The following is a 20,713-nucleotide window of genomic DNA, read 5'->3' on the forward strand; positions in this document are numbered from 1 at the left end:
GGTTCTGCCTTCTAGTTACCTCTGTTATTTAGGGATCAGACTTTATTTAGGGTCGGGTGACTCTAGTGAGTAGCCATTGTGCTTTACAGATCTGTAATAATAATAAAGAGGATGAGTCTTGAAGATTTTGATGGCCCTGTGATAGCTAACTGTATAGATCACAGTTTCAAATCCAAGTGGGCCAATTTCGACATTCAGACTTCCAAGATTGATAAAATGAGTTCCATTGTGTCAAGGATTAATAATTGTACCTATTGTTTAAGTCGCATAAGGTGTGCTTTAATGCAAATATTAATTATTTTAATGTAATATTATTTCGCTTTCACATGCTTTTGTCATGCAAGGACCCATCTGATAGAGAATCCTAGCTGCATATTCTTTACCTTAGAATATTTCCCAGGCATCAAACTGGATCCGGAAATTTCCGAGCAGTGCCCCTGCACTGGTAGTTGGCGTCATTTGGCTCTGCGTCATCCGCTCCGGAAGTGATTTGCATGGTGCCTATATAGGCACCACCCTACAGACAGTTGTTTTCTCTCCGCACAAGTTAGCGCTGATCCATGCCACTCAATGACATATCACTCTGCGACCTTCAAGATCCCGGATGTATGTAAGGTCACAGAACAGCTCGTGGAGCCTCACTAGACAGTCGTCATCTCAAAGTCTTCGGGTAAGTCTCACCACAAGAAGAAGTCCGTAGAAGTTGAAGATGCCTTCGACTTCACCACGCCTGTCCAATCCTCGGACGAGGCACAATTGAATCAGCAGTCCAGGGCTCGCTCCTCTGCAGAGCCTGCGACAGGGTATGCTTCATTCTTCTCTGATTTTCCTGGGCTTGCACAACCCCTGCCCATCTGAAATAGTTATTTGAGGCTGTTCATCTCCTATCAGAGTGGTACGATCCTTCTTGAGAGCCTTTGAGCTCCATGGATTCCCACCGTTTGGTTCACCCTCATGTCCAGTGAATCCGGTGCCGGATCAGAGATGTGCTGCTTGCTGTACCGCACCCTTCAGTAGCGCCCGCTGTAGTACCAATGCCCCACGCCGCCACCATCCCCATCGTAATTCCTAACTCCGACACAGGTAAGACCAGTGCTCTCCATTGCCTGCTCCAGTGCCGACTGGTACCATGCCCTCCACTTTTATTCAACAGGCCTGGAGACGAAGATGAATAGGAGGGACTTGAGGACCCTTATGGAGACCAGCTTCCCATAGATGTCACAGAGGACAACTGGTATGAAAAACTGGCAGATGCCAGTGGGTTAGATAACTCACCAGACACTGTCTTGGTCTCTTCCCCTACCTTGGCAACAGAGGAGGGTGCTTCATTGCTATGGTGGTGCTAAGGGAAGGTGAGGTCTTGGATCTTCAGTTGCCCTCCATGGCAGTCAAGACAAACGCTTTGCCCCTCCAAACCCTTACGCAATTTAATGAAGTCCTATTCGCGACCTGGCCCAAGCCCTGCACAGGAGCTTCTGTGCATAGGACTATTACCTGTCACAATCCCCCCGCTCTCGGGGGCCCCAGTTTCCTCCTGCCAGTTCGATCTGGACTTTACTAATGGGGCACAGGGTCAAGACTGATTTGCATATGGCTGGGTCCAAACTGGGGTGGCGTAGTGGCATAGTGGGCAAAATAATAATGGATTTTACCCAGATCTTTTGACTGGGGGAGAATGTTTGCATTGTCCGCATTCGGTCCATCTTTTGTTTGCTGTAACACTTTTCGCCCTAAGTGGGATGATAAGGCCAGACATGGGTCCCTTGCTCACTGTGCCACTGGATTCAAGCTAGCATGGCTGAAGAAGGTTGACATACCGTGAAACCGGTCCCAGGATGCTTGTTTCTGGTCCAGGGAGGACCTGACCTGGCTATTCTGTCTGGAATGTTTCCATGGGGCACAGGGTCAAGACTGATTTGCATATGGCTGGGTCCAAACTGGGGTGGCGTAGTGGGCAAAAGAACGATGGATTTAACCCAGATCTTTTGACTGGGGGAGAATGTTTGCATTGTCATCATTCCGTCCATCATTGATTTGCCCTAACACTTTTCATCCTAAGTGGGATGGGTATGCCCAGACGTGGGTCCCTTGCTCACTGTGCCACTGGATGCAAGCTAGCCTGGTTGAAGAAGGGTGACAGACCCTGAAACCGGTCCCAGGATGCTTGTTTCCGGTCCAGTGAGGACCTGGCCTGGCAGTTCCGTCTGGACTGTTCCCATGGGGCACAGGGTCAAGACTGATTTGCATATGGCTGGGTCCAAACTAGGGTGGTGTAGTGGGCAAAAGAATGATGGATTTAGGCCCGGACCTCTGTACTGGGGTGAATGTATGACATTGTTCTGCATTCCATCCATCATTTGTTTGCTGTAACACTTTTTGCCCTAAGTGGGATGGGTATGCCCAGACGTGGGTACCTTGCTCACTGTGCCACCGGATTCAAGCTAGCCTGGCTGAAGAAGGATGACATACCCGGAAACCGGTCCCAGGATGCTTGTTTCCGGTCCAGGGAGGACCTGGCCTGGCAGTTCGGTCTGGACTGTTCCCATGAGGCACAGGGTCAAGACTGATTTGCATATGGCTGGGTCCAAACTAGGGTGGCGTAGTGGGCAAAGAACAATGGATTTAACCCAGATCTTTGACTGGGGGAGAATATTTGCATTGTCAGCATTCCGTCCATCATTTGTTTGCTGTAACAAAATTCATGAATGTGATGGCAGTGGTTGCAGCCCATCTCAGACAATCTGCAGGTTTTTTGTTGGTTTTTTTTTTGTGTTTTTTGTTTTGCTTACCATGCCATTCCAGTTTGAACCCCGCCATATGCAAATCAGTCTTGACCCTGTGGGGGAACAGTGCAGCCCGAACTGCCAGGCCAGGTCCTCCTTGGACTGGAAACAAGCATCTTAAGACCGTTTTCTGGGTTTCACCCCTCTTCAGCCAGGATATATTCACTCCAGTGGCATGGAGAGCACCGGACCCACGTCTGGCATACCCGTCCCACTCGGTGGTATGTCATCAAGTAAAGGGGAATAGGGTTTTACCTCCCCTCCTTTACCTGGATGCAATGAAACTGTGGTCTGGGGCTCACCACAAAGGGATCTGGCTCACTGCCAGTCACCTAGCCGGTCTCTGAATGTCAGAGCCGACAGCCTGAGCTCGTGTGGCTCACCTTGCGAGTGGCATCTACTACCAGAGGTACTCCAGGACATCCTGGTAAAGTGAGGTACTCCTAAGGTGGACTTTTTCGCATCCTCAGAAAATGTTCAATGCTAGCAGTCAGTATGCTCCTGTATCCGTTGAGGGGAGCCTAGGGGAGTGACGCTTTTTAGTTGAGGTGGAATTTTCAGCTACGCTGCTCGTTGCCACCCACCCCAAAATAAGCTTGATTTCTCGAGATCCAAGGAAAATCTGTAAAGACTGCACCCAAGTAATTCACATTGCCTCAGATTGGCAGAGAAAGGTGTGGAATGGACCATCTGTGCTTCTCCACATGTCACCCATTTCCCATTCCATTCAGGTTGGACCTTCTCTCCCAGTCGGGGTAATGGTTCTGCACCCCAGTCTCTGAGACCGCCACGTACTGTCTTGGAGATTAAGCAGGGATAACTGAGAGCCTTTCAGATGCCACCAGAGGTGGTAGACCTCATCTTGTCTGCTAGTCGCCCCTCCACTAAGCCTGCTTTGTTATGTACCCCAATCTAGGCCTAGATAGCTACACCACCTTTTACCTACATTTGTCCTACCTTGCTCTGCATAACGGTTCTGGCACTGACCTTTTACCCAGTTATGTGCTGAATAAATTTCGATTAGTTTCCTCGAAGCTAGCCTCATTTATTATACAAGAGGATTCTTAGCAAAGTCCCCTGCACATGACATACACAACCGGATATACACCTTGCGGGATGTCCAACTCAAGACCAAGACGGGATTTTTCGTTCTCTCCTATCAGATAATGGGTTTTGCTCTTTCCTAGGGGATTCTTGGCTATACACCCACATACATGCTAGGTACACTTAGGTAGGGTCAGCATTGTAAGAGTGCGCTTGATTACTGTCATGTTTATATGCCTGCTTATATTCTCTGGTTTAGCACCATGGTAGAATTCAACCTTTTATTTCCTCTATTGGTGCTGGTACATTTGCTTCTGTCCAATTATTGTAGCAGCACACATGTTTTATACTAGAATGACACTGGTTCAATAAATGCTTATTGAAAATGTCCCCTTTGTTTATTCTGTGTATCTCTCTGATACTAAGTTAACATTATTGACTGAGAGAAAAGTACTGTACTGTTTCCACAATCCTTGAAGAATCAAGGGTTGGCATGTTCGATTGTTGCCAGAAACCTTTTGCTCCTTGGTAGAGTTAGGGGGCTTATGTTGGCACTGTGAGCTAGCTGGTCTAAAGGCTAACATATCCTTTGTGGGGGAGATTAGTGAGGGGTCCGTAATCAGTCTAGACACTAATCCCTTAGTTTATGTTGTCTAAACATGCAGATCCTATGTATTTTTAGGAACTACACGACAGATGGGGCAGCTTTGTTGCATGGTGTGCGGATAGTGGTGAGGATCTCTTGCAGGCCAGACTATCTCAAGTGCAATTTGCGCTTTCCCTTGCTCAGCGGGAATGGGCACTTTAAAGGGTCAATCAGTCACCTCGTCTACTGTCCTTTGTCTGCCGAATCAGACATCTCTATTCAAATCATGTGTAGTCAGGCCATTTTCTTTATAAAGGCCTGACCAACCTTTTTTCTCCAACTCCCTTTGTGGTCCCTCAATGAGATTTAAATCTGTTCCTTACCTTTTTGATGGGGACTCAGTTTGAGCCCCTTAACAGTTGTACCCTTCATATGTTGACCCTCAAAACTTTATTTTTTTGTTTCCATGTCTTCTGCTAGAAGGGTCAGAAAGTTACAGGCCCTTAGCAGTCGACCTCCTTGCACTATTTTATTTCCAGATCAGTTAGTGTTGTAAACCATGGCTGCTAAGAATTCTACAAATTTCCATCTTGCACAATCCCAATCCATTACTCTTCCGACCTTCTACCCTCAAGCTCATCCAATGAAAGAGAGAAAGTGGTTACATTGGTTGGACCTTCAGTGGGCTGTTAATTACAACCGCAACAAGGAACTCCTGTCGGATGACCAGCTCTTTGCCTGCTACTGTGGTGCCAAAAAAGGTAAGGCAGTACAGAAGAGGACACTGTCATGGTGGATCATGCTCTGCATGAAGATCTGCTGTGCCTTAGCCAACAAAGAGCCTCCTGAAAGAATTAAATCTCAGACCACCAGGGCTAAATGACCAACTTCTGCTCTAGCTCTGGGAGTCCGGATTCCAGAAATCTGTAAGGCCACACCGTGGGCTACCTTGAACAGCTTTGCAAAACAGTACTGCCTGGATTCAGAGGTGAGCAAGGGCAGACACTTTTTCAGGTCCACCTTGCTGGATTGCCTTGTCGTAACCATCCATATACCTTCCTCCTGGGCAGGGTATTGCTGTGAAATCTATTCTACAGGGAAGGAATGTGCTGGTCGAAGGAAGAAAATGTTACTTCTCTTCGGTAATGATCTTTCTGGTACATACTAAATCTACCTGCTGATTCCTCACTGATCCTCTGCCTCCCCGTTTGATGGATGTGTTATGGGAAAGTTAAAAAAGATTCCAAGTGTAGCAGGACTATTAAACCATAATCCTCTCATCCCGGGCACAAGTGGGGGCTGAAACTTCAGCAAACCATATTCAAACTTGTCTGTTTAAATAATTTCCACTTTTGTTCCAAAATTGTTTTTATTCCGCTTTTCCAAATAAATTTCTCATGTTTTTTTCACATGTTAATGTGGAAACATTTTTCACCAAATTTCAAATTTTTCCAAACTTCAAATTTTCCAATGCATTTCGGTGCCCCATGCACCTTCATAAGGGAAATCTGAAACCATACAAATAAAGCATCTTATATACTGTACAATTCATAATGATACGTAACATTGGTAGTTGCACATAAATCATATAAAAGTTCATCTCTTCAGACAAGTTTGAATATGGTTTGCTGAAGTTTCAGCCTCTACTTGTGCCCGGGATGTGAGGATTATGGTTTAATAGTCCTGCTACACTTGGAATTATCTGACACTCCCTGGGAGGAGGGAGATACCCAGGAGCACGGTTTAATCTCACTAAAAAACAGGCTGTGCACATCCCACTACTTAAAGTTGAAAAAGATCCCATCTCGTATTTTCCTGGTACTGAAAATTCTGTCAGTCCGTCCTGGGGAGCAGGGGGTACTCCTTTTGCATTCACTCTAAAGGTGAGAAATATGTGGTTAGAAGTATCCATCAAAAGTATATTATTTACCTTTAGTTCTTTATGGTGGATATTTTATCCAACTGCAGGTTTCTCACCGCTTTCCAAACTTCCTGTTCTCTGAAATGGTCTCTTCCCTCTATAAAGGTCCCAATCTAGGAATTTGCACACTTGCTCATGAAAGAAACTGACGTCCGCATACATGGTTGTCATTTCCGGACGCGAAGGGCATCAACATGGAGGCGCATGGGTCCATCTACCCGCAATTAGGAGCACTTTTTTTTTGTTTTCTGGATCCAGTCTCGCACCCACCTGGATCAATTCACAAAGGGATGAATCTATATTTAGAAAAATTTCCCTCCAGAAAGAGTGCTATAGAAGGTAAGTAACTTATTTGTTTCTTACATTATTACAAAAGAAAAATATTTACCTTAAAAAAAAAAAACTCCCTGAAGGCAACTTTTTTATGCCAACTTCAATGAGATTAGTGACACTTAATGTTGAGTGAAAATCTAAACCTGCACCACAAGATTTGAAATATGTGAGCGCATGCTGAGCAATACCCTTATTGTCACCAGTATGAAAAGAGATTGGTATGTCCAAGTCTTCATTCTAGCTTACCAGATGGTAAAGAACCCAAAACTTCCAGAGCAGACTTGTATTGCAGCTTAACGAATTCAACAGCATTATACTAGTAGGTCAGTGAGGAGGTTAATAATTAAAAGATATAAAATATCCTATGACATCTCCTTGAAAGAACAAGATTAATTGCACAAAAGGCAGATACATTTCAGGAACTAGCATTAAAGACATTACTGGAAGCTGCATGCTCAGCCAGTTGACAATTACCCTTTCATTTAGTATTCAACTGAAATTCAGGATTAAGAGGCTCGGGTAGTAAACCAGTTTTAAAGGCCAGATAGTCAATATGCCTTTTAGTGGTATTCAACTCTTTGAACATGGGGTTAATGATACCCTGAGAATGCTAAATCCCTGGAGTTCTTCGATGGATACATTCCCACACTAGTTCTTAGATTGCTTAATGTGCATTGTTCTCAATTTTCATAGAGATTGGGGTGATCGACTTTATGGTGGCATGGTACTCTTCCTCAAAGAAGAGAATGGAGACCAAGCTGTGGCGTTATTTGCACATGTTGAGAGCAAACTGAAGTGTTTTTGATTGAGACTAGACTATCCTGTAGATTGTTAACCATATCTTCTGCATCAAGTTCGAGACAAAGTGATAAAAATCAGACCCAGCTGCACAATAAACAAGCATTTGCAATGCAATAGGTCTCATTTGTGAGAGTTTAAGCTATTGGCATTGTAAATGACAATGCATTTTATTTATCTGTTTTGATAATTGACATATAAATAAAAGGCATTGTCAATTACAATGGTAATAACTCAAAGTCTTGTAAATGCGAGACCTATTTTATTTCAAAGAAGCGTCCGCATTGTCCCGGGCTGCTTGGAAAGTAAAAGCACACATGGTGCACTGAATGTTGCAGGAAAGCAAGTTGTGACTGCAGTAAGATAAACGTATTAAAGAAAATAGTGCTTACAGACTAAATGAGACTGTGTAACAACAGAAGTGAAAGGGTCAATCCTCATGGGAGGTTACAAATGAAGACAAGGCAGCACTAAGGAGGGACTAACAAGCCTATTAACGAATCGGAAGCTAGCATTTTCAAAGAACAATGACACAAGGCAATAAAAACTGTGGGCGGGGCTCAACTTCATGCTTGAAAACAGCATGCCTCGCGGAGCTGCGCTGTCCTGGCTCGACCTAAAAAGTAGGGGACCATGAAAAACCGTAGCAATTAATTTTAGCAGCAACTCAAATGCACTACAATAAGGTTAATAATATTTTCTTGCCCCCTTTTCATTATATTTGTAAGTAGCATACCAGAGCCTGTAATTGCGTACACGCTAAAAAATACAGAATACCTCCCATCACCCAACGGGGTCCCCATCGATATAAACTATTAATGGCAAAGCAGTAGAGCACAAAAGAATCCAGTCCCTAGGAGAACTTCATTTTGGGGGAGGGGTGGGTTGTACATTTTAATGGGCATTTTCCAGTATTCAACAATTATAATCAGGACCACTGGAATTATGCGGTTCTGTGGCCGCAGCATTTTCAGCATATTTATGGATATGCCACAAAATCCATCATCTGCTGCGTTCTCTTCAGATTTTAACAAAGACATGTTATTTTTAGCTCAAATAGATCAAAAGTTACTTAAAAAAACATGTGTCCCCAGCAGTGGAACCCCTACAAATGCTTATTTCTGTATTTAGGTGGTATAGTGATACTAATACCCTGAAATCTTTGCCCAGGCAGTGTTATTGTGTGAAAAAAATGCCCAAATAATTAGGCAATAATACAGTGGCATAACAAAGGCCCACGCAGGCCCCGCAGTGTGGGTGGGGCGAGCTCCAGGGACCCCCCTCTACACAGTACACTAGCCTGGAAGTTCCTGAGTGGGTCTGAGGGGGGGGTCCCTCAATGTACTGTGCAGGGGGGCTCTCAAGTTTTGTTACGCCACTGCAATGAAATGACAGAATGTGCCACATTATGCCACATAATTTGCCTTTCCTTGTTGCATAATTAAGGTAACACTGTTGTAGAATTCGGTTTTCCCCTACTTCATAAATCCAGTGGCACTAATTATAACAAATAAAATAGAATCAGAAATTACTTGGCAGTGAGAATTACCATGTCAACATATCTCCAAATTACACATATGTCACACCCTGCCACCAAGTCCCTTCAATTACTAGTCAACTACAACCCAGCCTATGCAGGAACCATTCAACTAATTTTACAATTGTATGTATTTAACCAGTAATACCATTACAATAGAAGTCTCGATTTTAATAATATTTAATAGTCTTATAGAAACATTTATATAATGATTTATATGGTTATGACAAGTTATCCACATAAAGGGCTATAAATTCGGAGAACTCTTGTCATGCAAGCGGCAGTAGTCCAAAAGTAATAACACCAAGTGCTTAGATCCTGAGCCACAAATTAAAGTACGTAAATCTGTGCACTGAAAAGCTAATCCTTCAATTTGTGTACATTTACAAATTTTTTTAAATTTCCGGATACATTTTATTTAGGTTTTACAAGGAATAAGTACAAATACAGTAAATATACAGAGGAAAGAATAAGTGAGTTCTCGTGCAGGTAGTAGGTGGCGCCTGTTAGCGGAGCACAGTTTTGAAAAGTCATCAAACGTTTGAGGAGTGTGCCTGGAAACCCTAGAAAAATCTATCTTTCCAGATGTCCCCCATGTCACCTTGGCGCACCCATCTAATATGTGTATGGCATAAAATCACTCAGCATGGTGGACGGTCCCTTTTTTCTTGCTGTGTGTGGTTTTCCTTACCGAAAACATTTTCTCCCAGGAGAAACACATTTTCTTACAATTCCTTGCAGTATGGAGACTTGCCATTTCCTCCCCGACCCTACAAATATAATTAAAAAATATTTGAGCACACCAGTAAGCCTGCATGTTCAGCAGTCGCTGCTGGCATGACTCGGGGGTGTGGGGGCGGTCGCGCGTGGCGGGGAGACTAGCCTTCGCCGGCCTGGTCCTGTGTCATGTCTGCTCCGCTCCTGGAAGCAGGAATCCGTCCTCCTCTCCTCTACCCAAAGCCAATCACAATGCTGCAATGGTAGCATTGTGATTAGTCGGCAGGCTGCGCACTTAGCAGAGTCAAATACCATTTTATCCACCCGTTGCATTGTCAGCTGCATTTATCACAAACAACTTCTGGCTGCCGCAAGCCTCGCTATAATCAAAAGGAGAGCAAACATTTTGTATTCGGACATCTGGAACAGTCCCCATTTGTGAAGGGCCCGTCAAAAATGAAAGCCCAGTTCAGTGGGGCAAGTCGCACAGCCCACCCTTAACTAAATTAAGCCAACCATGACTTTGAAGATGCTCCACTGAAAAGAAATCCTGCCTACACCACGTAGCCTCGATGTGCAGATATGCATTACTGTGTTCACATGTGTAGAAGAAAGGTGAAACAACTGCACGGTGCAATAAACCTCCTCTGGGGCGTTCGAGGTCCTGGAGCAAGGCTGAACGTGGGGAGGTCATCCAGACAACACCTCCCTCCTCCCCCTTTCTAATCTTGGGGAGGGAGAGTGAGGCGCCTGCTCAGCCTTAGTCACCGGCCACTCTGACACAGGCACATGCTTCCAGCCCACGGAAGCACAACACAGAGCAGGTAAATCCGTCTTCCCAGATTCCGAATCAGCGTTTACCAGAACATACGATTTACTGGGGCCGCTGAAACTCACCCTTGAGCGAGCCTTGTATGTGCGGGACCTGGTGCAGCCTGCCACCGGAGCTCCCCGAGGGGAAAACACCCAGCTTCCGAGCCCTGCAGAGACTGACACCAGCCACCCGTCCCTCTATTAAAAAAAGAACAAAAAACTTTTCATAGAGTAAAATCACGAAGTCATTCCGTTAGACGGGAGAGGGGCTCGTCCCAGCAATGAAGTAATAATTTATTGTTCTTTCAATACACGCCCCCTAGGAACAGACTAACTCGTAAACATACACGCTCCCAATAGATTAGAAATTCAGTCACGACAACCAGCAAGCAGACAATCCAGTCCGGATGGGCTGGACAAAAAGGTTTCAGGGCGGAAACAAAAAAGCCTCAGTTTCAATCAGGGGCTACCGTTTTACATAAACTATGACGCCAGCCAATGAAAATGAGGGGCGGGGCTTCAAGTCCCCTTCGGAAATCTCGATCACAATAGCCCTCGCAGAGGTGTGGGGAAGTGTGGCTCAGGGGCTAGAGGCGGCAGACCCGGAAGCTGAGATCGGCCCTGGACCAGGGTTCAATTCCCCGCCTCGGCGGGTCTTGGGCTCAAAAATTCCACGGACTCGATAATTCTCGCTCCGGTGCCTTCTCGACTCACCGGTTCACACTCTGCGACTCTGGGCAATAGCTTGCTTAATCTCCACAACGGCCCCTCGCGGCGGGATGCCTGGCTTTCACCTTGTGGATACCCTGCCGGGGTTAACTCACAGGGGAATACCAGGACGGGTTCCCTAAGCAAGCGCCGGGAAACCCTTTGTGGGTAGCTGTGCGCTATATAAGCTCAAAATACATACATACATACAGAGCGAGCAGCACATGCGCACTGCAACGCTCGGTGAGACCTAAAAACAGCATTTACACTGGTGCACTTATAATCTCTTCTTATGAACCGAGCAAAGTACTCCACGCCATGGTGAATGTGAAGTATTCTTTATATTGGGATTCTAAATAAGAAAAAATGTATTCCAATATTTTTTTGTGCCCACTTACATTAATTATTTGCAATGAACAAGGACGCTTTAAAAGCATAGAAAAGCACACAATACAAAACATGGTGCAGATCACAAGTGGACGAGAGAAAAATTGAACAGGACAATTGTGTGCTCTCATTTGTTAATGTATGGACAGACAACTTTAAGATGACTGTTACAGGATGCTATCATACAACTCTAAAAGGGGGATTTAAAAGCTGCGGTGTATAAAAGTATTCATATTTTCACATTCTGATTCTTCCAAAGAGTAAGCAGTAGCTCCACTTTTTGGTTAGTTGCAAACATTATCAGGCCTACTTCCATGTCTAATTCTGTTAAATAGTAAAATATGTGTTACATGGTGAAAAAGAATAAAAGTACAATACATTTACATGTTCATGCTGCATTTAGCGTTTTGGCCGATTCAAGCCATTTCAAAAGGAGTTGATATTCAGAGTGTGTGTGTATATATCTATGCATATAGTCTAATAGGGCAGAAGGGGGAATAATCTGCCAATATATTGCAAATGTCTGGCAACTCCCAAACTAAATGTTGCCCTTTGTATATTTAGTAGACCTATAATTTAGTTATACCACAATGAAAATGGATTTGTCTAATATGGAAACTTACATATAAGGATGAGTGCACTTAACCTCATGCTTTTTTAGGGTATTCAGAAAAAGAATTTCTCTACACACGCCTTATCCTTTGATTTTGAATATGTCATGCACAAAAGACACATTGATAAAACTGGCACTTTCGTGATTTTTTATTTGCCTATGCATCGCTCAGAAGAGTTACTTGCGCATTGAAAATTACGAAAATCTGGTCATTATTGAGGACAGATATATCTTGAATTCACTCAACGTGTAACTAGGGTTAGGCCTATTTTTCATGTGAATGAAACAGGGGAGTTCTCTACTCGTATTCCTATGTCTCCACCTGAAATACATCTTCATTCATTAGATGGCTTGGTGAGTGACAGACATTGCAGAATAGATTTTGGAAAGAAAATGCAAGTGAAATCAGAAAAACGAATATAAGAACTCGAAGAATCATTAAATATGTGTTGCATTTCCTTCTCAATGCAATTTCAATCGCATTATCAAAGCTGGAATTTCATGTTTTACTCGATATGGGATTCTTAGTCTCTTATTCACTGACTCATAAAACCCTAAAAGTGAGACAAGAAGCATAGTCTATGTGCAAAATGGCATCAACACTTGCAATTTATACCATCTGTGTTTTATCTTATATAAGCAAGGGCTATAACCTTGTCATCCATATCTAAATTCTAAAAACTGTACTGGGTGAATATTTAAGCTAGAGGGGTAGGAAACAACACTCGCAATTTGTCTATTACTATTCCACCTACGTGCCCTCCTCCTTAAAAAAAAAATACCACTTAGAACTTGCCGCTTAGTTTGTATGTTAGTTTAAAACAGAATCATGACTTCAGAACAAACAAGCAGCTTTCATATGTGTTGGGCAGCTGGGGCAGGCTCTGCCTATGCTTCAGAAGTCCCAGAGTCTGAGATCCAGGTGGTTTTTAGACTTTATACCTGTCATAGATGCTATATTTTTGGGTCAGACTTTGAAGCACCTACTCTGCTAGAGACAGTTATGAGTCTGAGGAATGACAGCGGGTTGAACAACCTACATACCTTCCTATGTGATACCCATGGAACTATGCTAGAGATACAGTACCACCAACCAGCGACCAATCTGCAGTGCTAATCATTGTGTATTCATTCTTCCCACTAGAGATATTTGTGTGGCTGAGTAATCTGCATCAGGGTAGAAAGCATTGGTGAAAGTTGATAACTCTTTGTGAAACGTGGTATGCTACTGCTAATATTTTATGCATTAAAAGGTATTGCTGATCATTTCTGTGTAATAACAGACCCATGTTGCTTCCGATGTTATTTTTCTTAGTAATAGGGGTTGGAGAATGCAGATGGTGATATTTTTTGTGTGATTATGGGGGGAAGGCAAGTTAAGGTGGTACAAATTATGATAGTTGTGGCATTCTAGCTGGCAGTAGGTTCCCTGTGGTGACCTATGTCATTATCTCTTATTCTTTAGCTCGATCCTTTACCGGAAACGATTTTACAACAAAGGTCAAATGCAAACGCAGTGGCATCAATCGAGAAAGTAATTGCAATCCACAGTAAGTATATTGTGTTATGATGTGTCTCTTGTACATCCACTGTGGTGTCTGTGCACGTGCTATGCTTGCACTCCTGCATAAATATGCTTGGTTTCATACTATACGTATATTGTGTGCTGCTGTAATGATCTCCTTGTGTTTGCTTTGTTTGCCCTAAGTTGGCAGGGTATGCCCACACTTGAGTCCCTTGCTCCTTTGCCACTGGATTCAAGCTAGCCTGGCTAATGAGGGATGTTATCCCGAAACCAGTCCCAGGATGCTTGTTTCCGGGTCAGGGAAGACCTGACTTGGCAGTTCGGGCTGGACTATTCCCACGAGCCACTGGGTCAAGACTGATTTGCATATAGCTGGGTCTGAACTGAGATGGCGAAGTGAGCTAAAGAATGATGATGGGTTCAACCCATATCTGTGACTGGGGATGAATGTCTTAAAAGTTTCAGCACTCCGTCCATCATCTCCTTGGGTTGGCTGTAATGATCACACATGATTTATTTTGCCATGTTGTTTTACTGTATGGTCTACCTTCCTCGTTGTGACTGTTGTGGTCTGTCCCTTCTGTATGTGCATTAACTTCTGGAACTCTGCACACAGGCAGTGTATGTGTATTTTGGTCTGTCAAACTTGTGCTGCTCTCCAAGTACACATTGTGTTCTGGCATCTTGTGGGTAGATCATGTACAGCTGTCAATTCATATTCAACATTGTTGTGCTCTTTTGCTGTAGAGACAGAGAGAAAGGAGGACACTCGCAGAGTTCAAGGCTCCGCTTAATACAAATTATTTTTCTTCACCACTCTATTTTTAATCTTAACCTCATGTAAAGCGCTCTGATACCTCTGGGTCCAGCCAGCGTGTTATAAAACTATGCAAATAAATGAATAACTTGAAGGAAAGCGACAATGGCTTCCTTAGCCAAAATTAAATGATACATCTATTTGTGTGCTTAGTGCATACTTTCTTGTTACAAAAATTGCATTTCAGACAAAAGAATTAAATGTATTCACCTTGATCAAATACTATTCATACTTATGGCTTTATTTAATTGAGTAATAAAACTAGTCAGGTAATGTGTAATAAATATAATCCACCTTTAACGCGTTGTGAATACCAATCACATCCTCTGCTTTCAACTTGAACAAATGCAGAGGTATCCCTTGGTTCACCACCAAGAATGCCCACCCTTTCCCTTGTAGACTGCCACTAAATTTCCACCAGGTTTGGCTTATGTTTTCTTTTGTGTTCATTATTTTGCAAGTCTACTGCCTTCTGATTACATTTCTCTTTTGTACATTTCATGTTTTACCATTCCTTGCATTCATTCTTTGTGCTGTCATAATTTCTATAACAGTGTACGACAATACTTGAGTATCTAATTGATTTTAGTACATGCATTGTGGTGCTGCAATGTGAATGTTTTGACATACCCTCTATATACTCCGTTCCAGGTAGTACATGTTTTCTGCTACCCTTTGAGTACATGATGTAGTCTGCTGTCTTTTGAGTGCACCTGTACTTTTCCAGCCTAAGTTTGTACTATATTTTACAAACTGTAAAACAGCCCCTTTTTCAATCAGCTTGAGTATGGTAGCTGTAGGTTACATTACATACATGCATAATGGGTTTAACCTGCCTGTGAGTAAACTTTGTGCTTCTTGTTCAGTCTGCTCCCCTCTGACTCACTCCACTTCTTCTAATCTGATGTGCTCCTTCAATCATATCTAGTGTACCACTATCCCAATTTATAGCACTACTCCAAGCTTTGCACCCTATGGACTGATATTGTTGTGCCTCTCTTCTGATTCAGTGTGCTTTGCCTATGAAGATTGTTGTGCTTTTCTATTAAAAAACTTGTTCAACATGATAAAAGCGTGTACGATTAGTATGGGCCCTGATCCTGTGGATTCTGTGTACAGAAATGATCATGGCTGCCTAACTTATCTGCTTTCAATCTTTTTATTTTTTATCTCCTAGGTAAGTACTGGTCTTCACTTCAGCGCCATTCCTCCACTGTTGGGTATTCCTTGATGGAGGCCCAGAAGTCCGAAAGTGAAGAAGCAGAGACTGTGACTGCAATGGCATCCCTGTCTGTGGGAGTGAAGCAGGTAGAGCACAGGTAAGAGTCCACAAAATAAATAAATATAACTGTAGCAGAAGTGACTGATTTTCTTATTATCTGAGTGCACACTCAATGATTAGTAGTAAATATACAGAAGCTAAAGGGAAGACCCATCTCCTCTGGTTTGGACATTGAGACATTAGACTAAGACCCCTGCCATGGATGTCTTATCCTGTCTGCAGGGTAGTGGGTTCCGCGCATAAGGATAGGAGTGCAAGAAACCCTGCCAATTGTAGATCAATTAGAAGTATATGCATCTGATAGAGACTACTAGCCGCAGATTCCTTCACGTAGAATTATCCCCAGGAGCGAGACTGGATCCAGAAACATTTTGCCACAGCATCCCTGCGCGCCAGGGGAGGGGCAGCACCAGGCGTCCGCGTACGTGACGTCAGCGAGGTCACATAAGATCCACCCCGGCACGCCTACGTCAGTTTTTCCTTTTCCGCGTGCAACGCGGATTCTGTCTCTATTCGGGCCTGTTTGGGCCCTCCTTTTTTCTTCCTCATTGTGCTATTTTTTGGGGAACAGTGTGCGAATGCCTTCGGGTTTCAAGTCTTGCACGTCGTGTGGGCGTCTTCTGTTGGGGACGGACCCTCCCCTCATTTGTATGTGGTGTTTAGGGGAAGATCCCGGCATCACTGATTATGAGGCGTGCCAACAGTTGAAGCCGAAGTCGCCGCGGGAGCGCTGGATGAAACTGTTCTCGGCGCGTCTATGAAGGTCGGCCTCATCCCCTCGGTCAGCCTCGGCAGACGGTTTTCAGAAACTGCTGTCGTCGGCGTCCTCGTCCCTCTCCGATGTCACGAGCGTCACTCCCCAGTGAGTAAGTGTCGCAGTTTGTCCGCGGGGGCTAGTGTTCAGCCTGCTGAGGGTGTGGGCTCTCCGTGGGTGATGTGGCCCCATGTGTCGTCCTCCTATCCACCATTTCCTGGTGAAGGGGCATCGAGAGTCCAGATAGAGACATATGCGGCGGCTTTGCAGGCCTCGCTGGCGTCTCCTCCTCCTTCCCCTCCTAGGGCGTCAGCGGATCCCTTGCATTGCGCAGGGTCCTCTGCGACGCTGACTGGTTCGGCTCCAAGCTCGAAGGATGGGGTGCAGCCCTTCGGGGTTCCCTCCTTCGGACCACGGCGCCTCTGCCTCGCCGCAAACTCCCGCGGGAGTCCTTGTGGTGTCGCGGGAGGTCGCTGGGGGCTCGGGTCACATCCCCGAGCTCCGCTCGGCCCTCTGGACAGGCGGAGGCCTTGTCCACTGCTGAGCTGACGGCAACGGCTGGACTGGGCAGCACCACAGGGGTCGGTGGACTCTCCTCGTCCCGCTCTTGGTCGAGGCAGGACGGGGACCCCTCTTGTCCTCCTCTGGGCCCCTCTCGTCCCTCCGCGCAGGCGGCTGCCGAGTCGGAGAGCGAGTCCGAGGTTGAATCAGCCCTTGCGCCGCCGTTTGGGTCACCGGGCCACCTCCTTCACATGCTGGGGCGAGGCTGGCGGATGGCTTCGTGTCACTCCCCTGGTCCCTGTCGTTCCTCCATGCAGGCTGCTTCCTTGGCGGAGGTCGAGTTAGCGTCGTTCTGGTGCCGCACCTTGGCCACTTCAGCTCCGCTATGGTCCCCGGCGCCGTGTGGCTTGGAGGAGCCCCACCCGGCGTCTCCTTCGGTGCCGGATGGTGTTGATATCCTGCCTCAGGCGGCGGACTCTAGTGCTCCAGACAGGCGTTGGGTCGCGGATTCGTCTTCGGACGCTCCCTCTTCTCCGGAGGTTGGGTGCCTACTGGTCTCATCCTCCCCGGAGACAGGCTGCCGAGTGGTGGCTTTTCCACCGGCGTCATCGAAGGGCGACTCCCCGCCATTTCCTAGGCCAAAGTGTTCGCCCGAGGAGCGACAGGTCCCCCACTCTTTGGTTCCTTCTGACTTCCAGGTCTGGCCTTTGCCCGCCCCGCTTGGCTTCGGGGACGGCTGCTGTAGTTTACAGCCGTCGCCCACGGAGGAGCTGCTTTCTCCACCGCGGGGCCCTACGGAGGCTGGTGCGGCCTTTGCTCACGGAGTGTCCACGGCTGTGGGCATTCTGTGCATGGGTGACCCGGTTGCTCATTAACCGGTGGACCATCTCTTAGAGGTTCTCCACAAGGGCTCTGGTGGGAGGGAGCTTTTGCTTCCCTTTGAGGGTTCACTCCTTTCTTCCCTGATGGGGGCTTGGAAGCGCCCCGCCTCAGGGGCTCCTGTGCCTCAACACCTTCACCGACACCTTCCGGCGCCGCGTGACCCGGCGTGTCTTTCCCTCCACCCCTCTCCCTCGAGTCCACTTTTGCGGACTGCTGTTCCATCCCTGCCGCCACTGTTGACTCCGCCGTCCCGGGAGGCCCGCTGGCTCGACTCTTAGGGGCGCAACATGTTTGCCTCGACCAGCGCTGCCCTGCGGGCCCTTAACACCTTGTGTGTTGGCTAGGGCCACCTCTTGTTTGTGGGACTCGGCTGAGTCCTTGGGCTCCACAGCTTCACAAGAGACTGTTCAGGTGGACTTACGGCATCATGCGTTGGATGTCCGGGAGCTAGTGGCGTTTATTCTTTGCTCCTCTCTGGACATCTCAGAGGTGCTGGGCCGGGCCATGACTTCCTAAGTCGCCCTCCGTCGCCGTGCTTGGCTTAGGGATGGCGTGTTTCCTAAAAATGTTCGGGAACAGCTGATTGATCTTCCATTCGATGGCTCCCTGTTATTCCATGCCCTGGCAGACTCAGACATCCAAAGGTTCTTGGCGGGGCTCCGTCCTCCTCCGCCTTATCCTACTCCTTCCCCTCCTCAGTGACTGCTGAGTTGAACTGGTTCTGGACCTTCTTTTGGGCCGGTTGCCCTTGCAGTGGGGTGTGTTTTATGGCCACTCGAGTCCTCCTTGCTGGGACTGTGGCGTTGTTGGCTGCTGGACGGCCCCCTTGTTGACTGTGTGTTTTTGCTGACGTTGATTGCACAAACTCGTCCCTCAGATTAGGCCTTCTGTTTCCTCTTGGGCTGCTTGAAGAGCCTTCCGCAGGTTTTTTTTTCCCTGTGGCTCTTTCGTTTTTTCCTCTGCTGCGGAAGTTTCTTCCAAAGAGGGTTCCCATGTCTTGGTAGTGGTAGCTGTTATATAGCTAGCACTCTGCTAGGGAGTTCTGGTCGCCCCCAGGCCCCTGCTCTCTGTTTGTTGCTATTGCTTCTTTAGGTTGTGTGTGCGGACCCCTCGTGATGGTGGGTCCTGGCCTTTCCTCTCCTTCCTGCTCCCGTCCGGTGAGCTGGGATAATTCTGTGTTTCTCCCTTGTCAAGCGTCGCCTGCCCGGTCTTCCTGGGGCCCCGGGCTGTTCTTCTTTCTGGCAGCTTTTTACTGTCTGCGCCGCTCTGTCAGGTCTGTTGCCTCCCATCTATGGTGGGCTTACCTTCTTTTCCCTCGTTTCCTTGGGCCCTTTAGGCTTTTCTTCTTCTTCTTTCTTGTCCTGGGATTGGATGGAGGCTCTGTTGCCTTGTAAGGGAATGGGGTGCTTCGGCCTCTCTGGCCTTGCCCTTGGTTCCTCTGTTGTGAGTGTACAGGCTTCTTCAGACTCCTTTCTTTTTCCTACATCCCTCTTGGGGTCGGTGGTGTACTGCTTGTAGGGGTTCCTTCTGCCTGGAAGGGACGAGGTTCTTCACCTTGTCCGTTGGTCTGGTCCCCTGTGGATCCTCTGTTATGTCCAGGCTGGTGGATATTGCTAGGGTATCTATTCTACGTGAAGGAATTTGCGGCTAGTAGTCTGTATCAGATGTACGAGTTACTTACCTTTGGTAACTATGTATCTGGTAGAGACGATTCTAGCCGCAGATTCCTTCACGGCCCGCCCTTCCTCCCTGTTCTGCGAGGACCCTTGGGTTGGTTTCGACACTCTCCTCCCGGTGGGTGGCTATGTCTTCTGCGAGTACATTCTTTCGTTCCTTGACGGGCTGCTCTGTCTTGATGCTGTTCCCTCCTCCTCTTTGGTTTGTTGGAGGAGAGGTTTATGGGTACTCCTGTGCCCCTCTGCTCTGGTTGCTCCAGGATTGGGGGGCTTGCCTTCAATCTCTTCCCTCCCCTCCCTTCCCCCTTGTTACTAAGGGTCATGACTCCTCTGCTACCCTCTGGGTTGGGGTCATCTGGTCATCTTGCCCTTGTTCCTTGGGGGGGAGGGGGGTTACCCTATGTGCTGCGGTTGCTTGGAGGTTTGTTTTTTCTGTTTGTCTTGGTACTGGCTCCCCTTCCTTGTTTCTTCATGGGGGTTGCAGTCCTGCTACATGAGACTGCACACTGGCAGGGTGGTTTCTCAGGACTCTGCTCTTTCTTTCCCTGTCTTTGGGTACTGCAGTGTTGACACTGCTCCTTATGATCTTGTTTGTGACCATTCCTTTTTTCAATTTTTCTCCTTTCGCACACTGTTCCCATACTACCACAGTTTTGTCTGATGGTTTCGCGTTGTGGCGCGGAAAAGTTCTCTGAAGAAAAATAACGTAGGCGCGCTGGTTTGGGGCTTCTGTGACCTTGCTGACGTTGCGTACGCAGATGGCGCCTGGGCGGAGTAGTGTGGTGCAGTCCCTCCCCCGGCGGCCAGGTATGTTGTGGCAAAAAGTTTCCGGATCCAGTTTCGCGCCTGGGGATAATTCTACGTGAAGGAATCTGCGGCTAGAATAGGCTACCAGATACATAGTTACCGAAGGTAAGTAACTCGTACTTCTTGGCTTAACTAGAATGTTAGGAACGGTTCTTTTTATTGATTCACAATATAATCTGCACAGTACAGTACTTCATGTCACCACAGCTAGCCGTAGATTAGGCAACCA

The 20,713-nt window shown here is 46.5% G+C and overlaps 1 protein-coding gene across 4 annotated transcripts in view; it reads left to right on the top strand.

Moving 5' to 3' along the window:
- The window catches only part of HDAC4 (histone deacetylase 4), a 1,308,595-nt gene that overhangs the window by 1,221,485 nt on the left and 66,397 nt on the right, over window positions 1-20,713 (top strand). For all 4 annotated transcript variants that reach the window (XM_086956254.1, XM_086956256.1, XM_086956255.1 and 1 more), the window contains 2 exons: window positions 13,706-13,790; window positions 15,760-15,901. In XM_086956254.1, the coding sequence (XP_086812380.1) occupies window positions 13,706-13,790; window positions 15,760-15,901 (227 nt within the window). The remainder of the gene's footprint in view (window positions 1-13,705; window positions 13,791-15,759; window positions 15,902-20,713) is intronic.

This window comes from Lissotriton vulgaris, chromosome 2_1, assembly GCF_964263255.1.
Source record: "Lissotriton vulgaris chromosome 2_1, aLisVul1.2, whole genome shotgun sequence".
NCBI lineage: Eukaryota > Metazoa > Chordata > Amphibia > Caudata > Salamandridae > Lissotriton > Lissotriton vulgaris.